Source organism: Filicampus tigris, chromosome 22, assembly GCF_054856515.1.
Source record: "Filicampus tigris isolate MCC_2025a chromosome 22, RoL_Ftig_1.0, whole genome shotgun sequence".
NCBI classification, from domain to species: domain Eukaryota; kingdom Metazoa; phylum Chordata; class Actinopteri; order Syngnathiformes; family Syngnathidae; genus Filicampus; species Filicampus tigris.
In genome coordinates this window covers 2,908,247-2,922,040 of record NC_141238.1, presented here as the reverse complement: position 1 = coordinate 2,922,040, position 13,794 = coordinate 2,908,247, and the positions used below count along the sequence as shown (strand labels likewise).

Below are 13,794 nucleotides of genomic sequence, written 5' to 3'. Positions count from 1 at the left end.
TACAGTATCACTGCTGCCTTCGTGTGCTGTCGAATTTTGTTGCACACAAGCCAATGTGAGCATAACTGTGGATTTTAGCGCAAAATTAAACAACTACGGGTAAAACCACGTCAACGTAAAAGTGAAATTGCATTACCGATTGTAGTGGAAGGGAAGAAATCTGTCTGACCAAGTAATAAGTAACAAATTAAAGAACACCCACAACAATATATAACAATATTACTTTTAATTAAGTATGTGACAGTCATTAGAGGAAAATCAGTGGCCCGCAGCTAGTCGGATGGTACTAGACCGGTTTTGAAGAGCTCATACTTAAAACTAAGAGTGCAATAAAACACGCATGTAACAATACGAAAGCATGGAATGATACAATGTACACAACAATAACAACTGTACACAGATGAACACGTATGAGTGGGTTGTCCGTGCACGCTTTGGTGTGGCCTCCTGAATGCTTCACAGTGGGTTGGTCAGTCAGTATATAGCACCGTTATTTTGGCAAAAGGGTCACCATGGTAACTCCCTTAACAACCTGAAGAAAATGTGCCGGGACAACTGAATATATGATATATTAAAAAACAACAACCCTTAAAGGCACTTATCCCACAAATGCATCAGCCCATGTGTTTTTTTTTTGGCCCCTCAAAAATAAAAAAAAATCTCATCTGAAACCAGTGGGCAAACCTCTCTCTACTGTACTCGTACAGATCTGCAAAATACCCCTACCGTAAAAGTCACAAGATTTCAAGTACCCGAATGCATCGTCAAATCATGTTTCACCACAAATCATTATGGTTGCCAATACAGTACACAAAACACACATAGCCACACAAGTATTGGATGTACAGACCTTTTTCATCACTTAACCTTCACAGTAATGTTTAAAATAAAATAAGCCAATAACAGATTCCTTATAATAAATTGTCTCCAAATGAAGAAACATACACGTAGTGCTTCGGGTGTTCCATTACAGTACCTGCAATTCATTCATATATGTAGGAATTAGTAAGCAAGTGTGATCAGGGGAGAAGGTAGCTTGGTTGAAATTTGGAGGGGGAAAATAAATGTTTTAAATCTTGTAGTGACAAACGGCTACCACAGGATGGCCCCGTTTCACTCGGTACATGGCTTCCCTATTTGTTTTAGCACAATAAATCCATTAGCCGTCTCTGGAAGATATACAGTGAACTCGGGCAAATCCACGAGTAAATGACGCCCACCCAAAGTAGTTTGACATGGATCTGCCCTGAGCACAATGCAATTTGCAAATGGCGAACTGCAAATGTATCACTGTAATTTAATTCCCTAACTTTAAATAGCACCGATAAGCCTTTCAAGCTCAGCGTCAGACATCTAACAAGGGGACGGGTGGCTGACGTCCAGTCTCCTCTGCGCGGAGCCACGCTTTCGGGCTGCGGGCCCCGCGCTGACACCCTCCACGGTGCCCGGAGTCTGGAAGAAAGCCTTGGAGGCGGGCGCTGAGATCTCCTTTGGCGTGTGCGGAGTCTGTGAATGGGCAATCGGATTAGTAAACCTTTGTAGATTTATTTGAAGAGTTACGTGCGTAGGTCTCCCTACCAGGGGTTGCGGCGTGGCTGTAGGATGTGGCGCCCCTGAGGCGCCTCGCCCGCCCTGCTCTGGCGTGGAAGGCGACGGAACTGGCGACACCTGGCCAACCTCCGGCGGCAGGCCGTAGGGCGCAGCCGCCACCATAAAGCGCGCGGGCAGGTTGAAGCCCACCTGGGCGTCAGCGCCCTGCAAGGGGTAGTGGGAGATGGCGGTGGATGGCACCAGTACGTAGGGCAGCGCCAGCGGGGCCACGGCGCCGGGGGGGAGATGGGCCGAGGGCTGGCCTGAGGGGAGCAGGAAGTTGAGGCTTTTCAGACCTGGAAAAGATGGGAAATAAATCTCACTCGCATCCATGTGGTATTGGATGATAATCACGTTGTGTGATATTGAGGAGGCTTTACCTGCATTGTTTGGCACATAGAGGTAGTGTGACGCCTGGGTGCCAGTGACGCTCTCATCAGATGCTTCTGACATGCTGCTTTGCGCTCTCTGAAGGATAAATGAATGTAAACTCAATTGACAATGGATGCCTCACATGTATATAATCTCAGTCTCTACCAGTTTTATGCCTCCAGGGCTGCAGAAGAAATACGACAAAAAGTCATGTTAATAGTCATATTGAACTCAAATGATATCATGCTGTTTCACAAAAAATTATAAAAACATATTTTGATAAGTTATTAAATGAATTGGATATGCAAAAATGTGTCAGAAGGTATAGATTCACATTTAGAAATGCTCATCGTCAATTGGCAAGCAGGCCAATACAATATATGCCTTCCTAATTGTGCTGAAAATGAAAAGAAAATGCATTTTAGTTTAACGCCTCACCTCTTCTCCTCGCTCAAAGCCAGATGGGCTTTTCTTGACCGCCGCCACCTCCTCCTCTTCCTCCGCGGATTCCCTCTGTCTCTTCCTCCCGTCCGTCGGTTCCTCCCTCGGCGATGCGGGGCCCTTTGCGGCCCCCTCGGCCTTGCTCATCACGTCAGGCTGGTCGTACAGCATGACCACGGAGGCCTGGGAAAGGCCGGGTAGGTAGGCCAGGCAGTGGCCGGACGAGGACAGCGTAAAGAGCCGCTCCGGGTGCAGGGCGGGGACCAGCAGGGTGGGCTGCGGGGAGGGCGGAACCGGGTTTCTGCAAAGAAAAGAGGAGCGTCAAATCATCAGCATGACTTCAAGTAGTTGGGATTTTATTTGAACATTTCTGGTGCTTTTGAAAGGCGGTTATAATTAAGAGTATCATTTTAAAATGAATGCAAAATCGTCAGTCGTTTTTCCCCCAGAGCTGTTTATTTGACTATATAAATATTCAAATACATGCCATTATTACATCAATGAAGGCTGCAGTTTATATTCATAAACATTTCTTTAAAAATGGAAGAAACACCATCATAACATCAATGAGAATCAAATCTTCAAATGCCCTGTTATAGAAATAAAATACTAAACTCATGTATTTGCTTGTCCTCCTAATTTGCTAATTAATGTCTAATGATGGCCGAAGAACTCACCCATTTTGGATTCCAAATTGCGGTCTACAGACTGCCTCCCCAGCTCCCGTCCTTCTGGAATAATCCAGTGGCTGAGGTGTAAATCCTGTCAAACAAAAGTGTGATGAACTCGCCCTTGTTGACAAAATACAGCGCTCAAGCAGCATCGCTCACCGTTGATGTCCCTGCGCGGGCTGCTCGGGGCCGAGCATATCTGCCGCTGGACGGCCACAGAGGTCGGTGTGAGGTTAAAAGAGGCGTGGCGTGCCAGTTTAGAGTTCCTGAGGTCCTGGGCTTCAGGCGGGGCGACGCCCACAACAGTATCTACTATAAAAGATAAACGTCTATAAGGTGTGTTGTAGCCGCTTGATGATCAACAAGTCAGAGATACGCACGCGATTTGTTAAAATCCACCGGCCCCAGCCATCGAAAAGCCGGCTTCCTGCCTCGCTCCTCTCGCACGTGCACTTTCTTTATGAGGCCCAGGCTGGTCAGCACGTTAGCGATGTCATACAGACGCCGTACCTTGGCTGAAAGGACCCACGCGTGTTTAGTTTTACGAAACGGGGAAACAAAACCACACGGCGGTGCCGATGCTCACTTTTGTACTTGCCGTGACTGGACGAGTCCTGACTCTCCTCGATGAGAACCTTCGCCGCTGCCTCCAGGGTGACGGTCTGCGTCTTGGACACCAGGAAGAGCATGACGAACTTTTGGCTCATGATACGCAGGGATTTGTCTTTCCTGTTTCCAGCCGCTGCGGACGAGGTACAAATACAATTGTAAAATAGGGAGAAAAGTCTGCCTGGGTCTATTTTGGTGCTCAGGTCAAAGCCATGTCCAATAAAAACGTGACTTTTGACGCTATCTAGTGGCATCCTTGAGTGAAGGAACTATGTTGAAGTGAGGGAAGTAGTTTCATTCAGTCAGGCCGTAGCCTTTTCCAACAGAAACAATTGCTTTGCCGTCATCTCATGGCAATTAAAAACATTTTTGGGTGGGTGTCACAGTCACTGATTTTCGGTCACTTCATTGACATGATTGCCTACATGAACGTGACGTCCTACAGCTATGCTAACAGTCGGAACGAGAACTAAAGGTTCTTGGAACTTTAGGCGGCTATTGTTGTTATAAATTGACTATGTCCCTCGGAGGAGCAGCAAATAGAGATGTAACATTGATGACAAACTTGCTGGAAAGTGTGACTTTTGCGGCATGTCGCCATGGAAACCAAGCAACTCCAGTGGGTTTTTAGCCTGGAGGGCACTCATTGAACTGTGATGTTAATTTGAATGAAGTATTGAGTCTCAATCGCCAGCATGAGCATAATCAAGGCAGTGAAGGAGAGCTAAATAACAAGCAGGTAATTTTTACCGTGGCCGTTGTCGTCGTCCCCGCCGTCGCCCTCCTGGCTCCGCCCGGCCTCCCTGGTGGCGAGCTCCATGTGCCGGTGGTAGCCCTGCTGGCGCCCCCGACGCTGCAGCTCCTGCAGCGTGGCCTCCAGGCGCAGGCGGCCGTGCCACGTGTAGCTGTTCTTAGCCATGCGGCCCACGATCATGAGGGACTCCAGCACGTTGACGATGTCGTAGATGCGCCGCCGCTCCACCCCTGGAGGACAGACGCGTGTTAAAATAAAATCTACACCAGTTTTTCCCCCAACCTTTTGTTGAGCCAAGACACATTTTAAATTTGAAAAATCGTACAATATGCACAAAAAACATGCCAAGTGTACATATAGTTGACTACAAGCTTGGTCACGGGTTGAATTACGGCAGTAAGTGAGGGTACCATTGTAATTACCGTTGGTTCTTACCTAAACTGGTCGCCACCTCATCCAGGGAAATGGAGATTGCTTTGTCAGGCGGTGGATAATCCGGGTAGAGAGCCAGGAACTTTTGGCACAGCAGACCCAAGCTCTTCTGCTTCCTGCTCGGCTTCTTCTCCGTGTCGTCGTCCTCTTCTACTGCTTCAAACTGGAAGAAAGCGCGTATTTTATTTCAGGCTTCAGTCTTAGTAGAACTGGTCATGGTTTTGATGACTCTCTCAGAAAGTCTCTCACCTGATCCTCAGCCGCCGCTCCATCGTCTATGCCGATAGCCACTCTTTCTGATTCATTCTCGATGGGCCTAAAGAGCACTTTCCTCATCTCGCGGATTCGGATGTCGGGACTGGCGGCGTTGATCAGCATCTTCAGGTTGGCCGTGGGTGACCAGGGCTCGGCCTCGGCGGCGTGTTTGATTGGGGTCACGTGGCCCGGGTCCGGGGTGCCGCCTTTCCGCTTCATCACGGGTATGCAGGGCTCTGGTGACTTTGTCGGAGTGGATTTCCTCCACACTGTGAATATATTTTCCTGAAACAGAAACAATTTTAAACCTGCTTGGTTTTCACTCCATTTCCTTATATGGAAGCAGTTTTTCAACACACACTTACCCACTTTTCCTCACTATCTGGCAGTCTTACCTTCAGTTCACTTTGCCTTGAATTTGCAAGATCCTTAAGTGCAAGACATCCAACTTCCATTTTTGCTTCAGGGGATACCTGTATTACAGAACAAACAAGAATATCAAAAGGTGGTAAATGCATTGGCAATCTCATGCGTGGAGATGTTCAAAATAAACCATGCTAGGGGGGGAAAAAAAACTCCAAGAGGGCAGCTAAATTTGGCGCAAAGCTAACTTGCTACTATAAGTGCATTTTGCAAATTCAAAACTTAAACGATCGCCAATGTAATTAAGTACTATCGGTTACTCCTTTACAGCATCTAAGGCCATTTGGCGTGTTAATCAGCACTTTGATCACATACTTCAGATGTAACATCTAAGGACACTCCTCGCTAGTCGCTCCAATAACTCATGGAACACACTGGTTCTCCCATAGCTTCACGTTTAATACCGATCTTAAAGTAAGGCGTAGGATATATTTTAATAGTCGATATGTTTGGATAATTACGCAACATTGGCGCCCAGTCCAAACTTAAATCAGGCGTTAAAAGCTTAAAACGTCCCCCACCTTGCCGCTGTTTGAGCCGTCAAAGCCAACACTCGGTCCTCTTCAAGAAAAACGTCGTCGCGTCCTTTCGTCAACCCGCCATTGCAGCTAATTTTCCCTCTTGAAACTCAACGGCCAGCCCCAGAAAGTGACTACCTGGAGGAATTTGCGCACTGTCCCGTGGATACTCCAGCATCACCCGCTCAAGCTTGCTTTCTGGCGCTCTTCGGCATCTGGCGTCGGTCGGCCAATCGGAATAGAGATTGTTGTGACGTTGTGCGAACACGAGCCAATTAAAGAGGCCCTACTTGCCTGCGCTCCACGGCTTCCACCAATGGGCGCGAACTGTCGACCACGCCTCTTGAGAGTTGTGTTGGCGGGGCAACAGGCGCGCTGACTCAAAGCTTGTCTAGTGACGAAGAGGTATCACAAGATCAAATAACATATACAGTCAACTTTAGTTATAGACCACGTAACCCCCCCACTACTCTTTATAACATTAGACTTTATTATTTGTGAGTTTGTCGATACAATGTGTAGTACTATTTTTTTAGTATTGTGATTGTTGCTATTCCTGACAAATCATGAATTGTTTTTTTCTAAACGCTCTACATCTACAATTTTAACTTGAAGCGTTTCGTTCTTTACTCCTGTTTGTGATTCTTTTTTTTATTTTATTACTGTATTTGGTGTATCTATTGTATTTTTGTTATGTAATACTTTATTGCCATTGCATTTTATTTAATTTGTTTCATTGTTCTTGTCATAAGTTTTTATTTTGTTTGCATTAAAAATACAATTTTTAATTTTTTTTAGTCTATTATAATTTATTAGTAGCAGAAGTTTTTATTTTTTGTAAAACATTTCTGGATGATTTGTTAGTATTTCATTAAGATTTTTTTTTTAATTGTGTGATTATTCGTTATATGCTGTGTCATGATTTTTGTTTTGTATTTGTTTTTTTTCTATACATTGGTGAAATGCTTCGTTGTACTTTTCTCCTCACAATTCAATTAGACAATTATTTCCAGATTATTTCTACGTATTTAGTAATATCACTACAAGAACTGACACTTAAGGTCATGAAGTTTGAATTTATATATTTGCTTCAGGAAGCAGCTCGTGTACCAATTACACCAGTCTTCAGTACAGTATTCCGATATTGCGCAGTACTTTACCCACTGTTTACTAGCCGAGCAAACCATCGTTACAAGAGGCGATCTTTGTTTGACCATCGACAAAATTGGGCTCGATTAGGTAGTGTTCCCGCAAACACCCCGCACCTCCAAACTTGCTATGACAGTATTATTACAGTAATATTTTTTTCCCTATAAGCACCGTGGACTGTTGTTTCTTCAATGCAATGAGCGTTTCTGCTGAAGGAGACAGATGGAAGGAGGAGGAGATGGGCTGCTGGGGGCGTGCAGTGGCGCCCAAAGTGCATGGGTCGCAGCGGCAAAAATGCGAAGAAAGAGGGGGTCCCGCCCTGTATGCAAACAGGACTTGCACTACAACCTCCAATACACACAATCTGCCGCCAATCAATCGCTTTAAAACGGGTTGCATGCAGAGGGAGGACGTGATTGCAAGCACGAAAGATCACCCCCCCCCCTTTTTAAGTTGGAGTGAACGTAGACAAGTTTGAGGATATTTGAACAAGTCTGCAGATGCTACTTTTATTCAACTTAAGTTGTGCAATGTGAAATTCTGCAATAATATTTTTGATAAAACATTTTGTGTAAAGTACCCAAAAGCTATATTTGAGTTAAAAGTACAAGTGTCTTAACTAAAGTATCTGGCATTTGTTGTGCTTATGAAGCTAAACATTTTATGAATACGTGAGTATTTGGAAATACAAATTTTTAAATTATTTTTTTTTTTCAAAGTGACTGTTTATAATTTTGAATTTATTTATTTGTTTCGATTGAGCGATATATTTAAAGATTTGCATATTGGCTAATGAGCGGACCAGGCATTAGTACATCAATGAGCAATTTATTTGGATTTGAATTTGTTTCGTGACAATGCTGGTTTGGGTAATGTATTGGACGAAAAGTGTACATTCTATACAGGAAATGCAGCGGAGTTAAAGTTGCCAAATAGAAACACGTGAAGTAGGCCTACAGATGACAATTCTATAAAACAACAGCTCTGAAGTATTTGTAGTACACCGTTACGTATATACGACTGCTATTTAAGCTATGTTTTTTTCCCCCCTGTCAGCTGTTCTGACACAATTGGAAACAATGTAGCATTTTAAGACCTTTGAAAATCAGATTGAAGGATTCTATGTTATTTTTATTTAGCAAGTAACCACCCTTATTGAAGCTTATTTCAAGAAATTTGAGCATGAAATCCAAATGTTTACTGACTTTCCAAACTGAACCAGCCACTAATTTACTTGCGTAAATATCACAAACAATGTTAGAGTGAATTACTTTCCAGTGTTGTTTGCCCAGTTAAACTAATCGGCTGAAAAAAGCCAAACCACGACAGTGAACACATGAATGAAGTGTGAATCTATTCACTTATGTTTCACTTAATCATTAAAGGCATTTGCATGTCAAAAGCCCACAGTGATGAGTGACTGTGAGTCTGGGAAAGATGGGACTTCCTTAATCAGCTGTGTGTGAATAATAAACTTTAGTCCTCAATTTGGAATTTTGACTCATAGAATAGAATAAGCCTTCATTAGTCCCCCCCATGTCTGACCATGTGCCACCTTTTATCCAACAACTTCTTTGCAACACTCGGAACTGAAGGCGGCTATTTTGTTTTATGTGACGAAGGTGGTGTAACGGGCCTGGGTTTCTAAGGGTCTCTTTCGGGGTGGGGTTATCATTGTCCCATGGAGTGTGTGTGATTGTGTGCTCACAGCAGCCAGCCGGGCAGGTTGCAACATGTCAGGGTTGTCAGGGAAGTCAACTGACGCCGCTTGGGCGCCAAACAGCCACAAATGACGCTTGTTCCCCACCATGCTATACAAACACTTTTTATGAATCTCTCAGCATCACTTGTGCAATTATGTTCAAGTCCCATAAAAGGAGTTTGGGCCTAATTTCGTTTTTAAAACGACACCCATGCTTCTTTGTCTTTTACTCCTTAAAAAAACGTCTACACACCCCTGTTCGTATGCCAGGTTTTTGTGATGTGATAAATGAACCCGAGAGAAAGGGGGAAAAAAAAAAAAAATCTATAACAACAAGATTTATAATTACGCTACACTTATTTATGTGAGTATCATGGCAGGACTGCACAGTGAATCCACTTGCTGTTCAAGTGAGTGGCTATGACAAGATTTGATTTCATTTTTCTGCATTTTGAAGCACATTTCTGGTTTAAACTAACGTTTTGCTCTTTTTGTTATGTGAAATGGAACGGATGCTGTTTGGTGCTGATTGACCACTAGGGAGCTGTCTTTACCCGCCACTGCTGCTTCACTTCAAACTCCACAGAGGCAACAACTCAGGTATTGGTTCAGAGTTCTCATCTATAGTGATTTTACACATACATCATAGCAATTTGTCATTCTGGATTAATCTTCAGTTTGGTTTAGTTTTTTAAGTAGTGCAAAGACAAGTGAGTGTGTCATTTAATTCAGAGTATAATGTCAGGAAAATGCCAGTCGGGGAAATGGTCTATTAAATCGATAATGGCACCCACTGTGTCAAGGGAACCTCATAGCATTGATTCTTGCAGCTTGCCTACTCCAATCTTTAGAGTGTGCGTGTAGTGAACAGCAGAGGAATACAGTACTTTTGTCCAAAGTTAGCAGTGTTGGCGAATTCTGCCACTAACATGTTGTAAGCACGTTCCAGTAAATTTACTTTAACTTCAGTACAAAAAAAACCTGACAACATGGCGACCAAGTTTAGCTCTTCAGCCCACCCAAATCCAATCTTCTACTCAATCTGCTGCTCAAAATCCACAGTTGCCCAGTGAGTGGGTCACTTCAAACTAATTCAACATTTGAAATAATTAGAATCCAAATTATGGTAATGATATACCAGTGTAATATTCTTCCATGACTCGCCTGCTTTTATAATGAGGACTATGAAGTCCATATATGGTTCCTCATACATTGAATGAAATCATGCAACGCTGGCAAGTTGATATCAAGGGACCCCACACAAAAAGTGAAAATTGGAGACTGTGTGGCAAATGTCCACGGTAGGCAGGGATAGGCTTCTGTTGCCGTGATCGATGGTCTCTGACACCAGAGGTTGCGTCAAGTCGTTTCTCTCGCCACCCGCCGATGAACAATCTGAAGGATATACAGCCAAATCTGCTGCTCTGCTAAGCCTCCAGCCATGTAGGCTCCTCCATCTGAGCATGTGGACTCCCCCCCCCCCGTATCCAGCAGCATCCTCATGGGGGGGGCATAGAAGTGGCGCACCTGCGACCCAAGATTGATGAGAAGGGTCGCGGGCGTGTGATTTAAATGCTTGGCAACAGAGTGTCACCTGTTATAAATGATTGCCAAATGTTCTAATCGGATCCCATGCTAAATCAACACAATATTTTACTAACACCAGACACCAGCTGAAGTGCGGTATTTGAAACCAGAAATCTATTTCATCTGAAATGTATTCTGCAGTGACCCAGAGTGATGGAGAACCGCACTGCATCATCCTGAAAGGTGTAATACTTTGCTGCGACCCTGCCGTTTAGTGGCGCAGCAAAAATATTAGAAACACGGCTCGGTAAGATGCAGTCTACCGGGGATGTAGAGAAAAATAAATCAGCGTGTGGTAGTGGGTAGTACGTGTGCCCCACAGGTGAGAGGTTCTGGGTTCAAGTCTGCTGTTTTTGGAATGGGGGAGGAAGACGGGGTAAATATTACTGTAAGCAACTGTAACATTAGACAGTTTGAACACTGCGCTTAAATGTAGGGGGAAAATGTAAAATAAATGTTTAAAACAAACAATTCTTAGCACTTACATGCAAATGTATTGAACTTAAAAGTTAAGTACACCTGAACTGTACTTTGTGGGCACTGATTCTTTCACATACCACTCGTGGATGTATTATTCCACTTAAGACTAAACGATAGTATAACCTGCACACCTAATATTTCAAATTCTCAATTCCATTTGCCTAATACAGGGCGTTGTAATTGACCTTGTGTTAAAATGAAAATGTCATTCTATATACAGTTAATGTAAAGGACTCTTTATCGTGAGACTTTTGAAGCATTTTTAATTGAACCAACCTTAAGTGAGGAGCATAGAGGATTGGTTGAATTTTTTTATTTTTTTTCAGGGATGGGGGGGTGACAAAGTTGTGTTCATTCCGTCCTTTTTTTTTTTTAAGAGGATGTGGTCTCCATGGGAACCACCTTGATCGACACAATGTTGGGAATGGAGTGTCCGACAGACAAGATTGGATTTTCCCCGTATCTACACCTGATCACACGCACACTAAATGAAACTACCAGAGTGAACCTTTGAACAGAAAAAGCAACATCACTTTATTCCCATTCCCATTGGAAACTTGGCACCTGCTTGTGTTCAATCACAGCTGGCTCTGCCTTTTAGCTAGCCAATCAAATGTGTCATGCAAAATAAGAGTTTTTCAGTTTTTGCGGCGCTACAAGAGGGGATGCAATATTAGTCTGTTGGCACAGATCTGGATAAAGGTGCAGATAAAGAATTTGCGGGAAACGAATGAATCTAAATAACATGCATGATAATGTGTATATTTTCCACATGCTGGAACATTAGCGTGAATAACGTCCATTCCACTGTGGATGCTGTAAAATGACCAAATGGATGGAAAAGGAGGGGACCTAGGACTGAACCGCCTTGGGTCCGTCTTGAGAGAGAAGGCTGAAATGTGTGTTGGTGCCTAACGTGGCACTAAACTGCGTTTAGACAAAAAATGTCAGTTGGTTGCCCACAGTTCTAACTTTTTCTTTTCACAAACTAAACAAAATCTTCATCCCAAATTTAGTGTACAAATGGCCGGTAATAGTCCTATTCAGCCATTTGAAATGTAATACACTGATGACCTTCTGTGTGTTATAGCAGAGCCGCGGCACCATCTGCACGCAATAAGCACTGAAGGCCAGGGCCCAGCTTTACATAAATGAATAAAACAGCATGCCACTTACAAGCTGTAATAGGGTTTTGTATTTGGTTGTGTACGTGTTATTGAGTAGGGCGAAATGGATGCACATCCAAAATTCTGCTTGTCAGCAACGATAACCATTTGGATTGATGGGAAGTAAGTATAAGCAAACTTGTGTTGCCTTTATTTACGTCTTAGCTCATGTTTAAAGGGCTGAGGCTCTTAAATTCCCACCACTTCATCCTTTCGCATCCTCCCACGCAGTCTCTCTTGGCACTTGTGCAACACATGGCGCATCAAGAAGACTTCAAGATGTAGATACTGACACATGCACCCATCTTGGAACCAGAGTTATTTTAATACTCCTGAACATGTCCTCAAGCTAAAGACCCTTTAAAAAAAAAAAAAAAAGTCTCCAAGAGCTTGTCTCTCTACCATGACCTTAAGCAATGCATCTTTAAAAAATATATTGATATTATTGGTAAACAGCTTTCATTTTGAAATGCAGATACCCCTTGCATTTTAAGATACAATACAATTGTATTTGTATCGCGCATTTCACAACAGCTACAGCTGTAACAAAGCACTTTACATACGGCAACAAAAGAGCCCTTTATCCTTGAACTTTCCACCTTGACAGCCCAGCAATGCTGATTGTTGAAGGTCTCGAGCGTCTTGGACACTTTGAAAGCTCGAGATAGTCCCCCCCGAGGGAGCGAGGACGACAAAGGTGCATAATGACATGTGAAGCGCCACGGGATGCGCTCGTAGTCCGTCACCAGCCATCTATGACCGATGACTGTATTCTCTCTGTGATATTCGAGGCCGTCCATCACGTTATGGAGCTTTCAGCTTTCCTAAGTACTTAACCACATGTGTAAGGTCGATTCTCTGTTTGGCTCTGACCTTGTTCCAGACTGTAGAATACACATGGGGTCAAAACAGGTTAGGGCTTATTGTGAGGAATGCAAAATGTGCTTTGTTTTGTTTTGTCTCTAAAGTAGAGATTTCTGTTGGAGTGGCCTATATACTGTATGGCAAGAGCGCTCCTGAGTACTAACTGGAACTGAGGAGTCAGCAAGGCACCGCAGCTCAAAATGAATCCATGAGGACACAAACTAGATAGGTCATCAGCTCATTTATGTAGTACATACACGTTTCATGCAGCCTAAACTTTGAATTAGGATACATCCTATGCATTTTTTCCCTAATGTACAAAAGGTCCTAAATGTCTGTAATCTAAGAGGCAATGTTATGATGCTTAAAGGGCAGGGCAGAGCATTGTTTCCACCAGATGTCACAGTTTGGCTCTTTTATTCTATTTTATATACAATACAGAGCAGTGCCTCAATTGATGAGCCTGATGTTAAGTGCCATACTCATGGCTCAATGTACAACTTATTTTAGGCGTAGAATAGTCTACACGGCCCCTCGTATGGTGGCTTATTTAGGCAAAATTGACCATCTTGTTGTGTTCATTCCAGCTCACAATACAGAGTAATAAAGAACATATGTAATAAAAGAGCCGAAGCAAGGCCAGTGGCAGCAAACAGTGCAGCTCGTATTTGGGATTCAATATGGAGCCCCTGTTGAGCAAATGAGTTGAGAAATGGAGCCGCGGGCTGATGATCCATTTCACTGCGACGGCAGCGGCGGCGGAGGGCAACGCGGGCCGAAT

General features: G+C 43.6%; 2 protein-coding genes across 4 annotated transcripts in view; one reads left to right on the top strand and one right to left on the bottom strand.

The window, feature by feature from the left end:
- The window catches only part of nav3 (neuron navigator 3), a 217,769-nt gene that overhangs the window by 5,881 nt on the left and 198,094 nt on the right, over window positions 1-13,794 (top strand). For both annotated transcript variants that reach the window (XM_086022785.1, XM_086022784.1), the window contains exon 3: window positions 9,457-9,516. The gene's annotated coding sequence lies outside the window, so the exon portion shown is untranslated. The remainder of the gene's footprint in view (window positions 1-9,456; window positions 9,517-13,794) is intronic.
- Window positions 210-6,250, bottom strand: e2f7 (E2F transcription factor 7). 2 transcript variants are annotated; one of them, XM_086022455.1, is made up of 13 exons: window positions 6,069-6,250; window positions 5,520-5,597; window positions 5,119-5,409; window positions 4,873-5,032; window positions 4,434-4,667; window positions 3,661-3,816; window positions 3,455-3,589; window positions 3,234-3,386; window positions 3,081-3,165; window positions 2,401-2,704; window positions 1,971-2,058; window positions 1,579-1,886; window positions 210-1,506 (listed from the first exon to the last, which is right to left on the bottom strand). In XM_086022455.1, exons 2-13 carry the CDS (start codon window positions 5,577-5,579, stop codon window positions 1,354-1,356), a joined length of 2,127 nt encoding a protein of 708 aa, XP_085878581.1. In that variant the 5' UTR covers window positions 5,580-5,597; window positions 6,069-6,250; the 3' UTR covers window positions 210-1,353. The 2 variants fall into 2 exon arrangements, with proteins under 2 accessions (XP_085878581.1, XP_085878582.1); XM_086022456.1 differs by having other exon boundaries at window positions 3,234-3,383.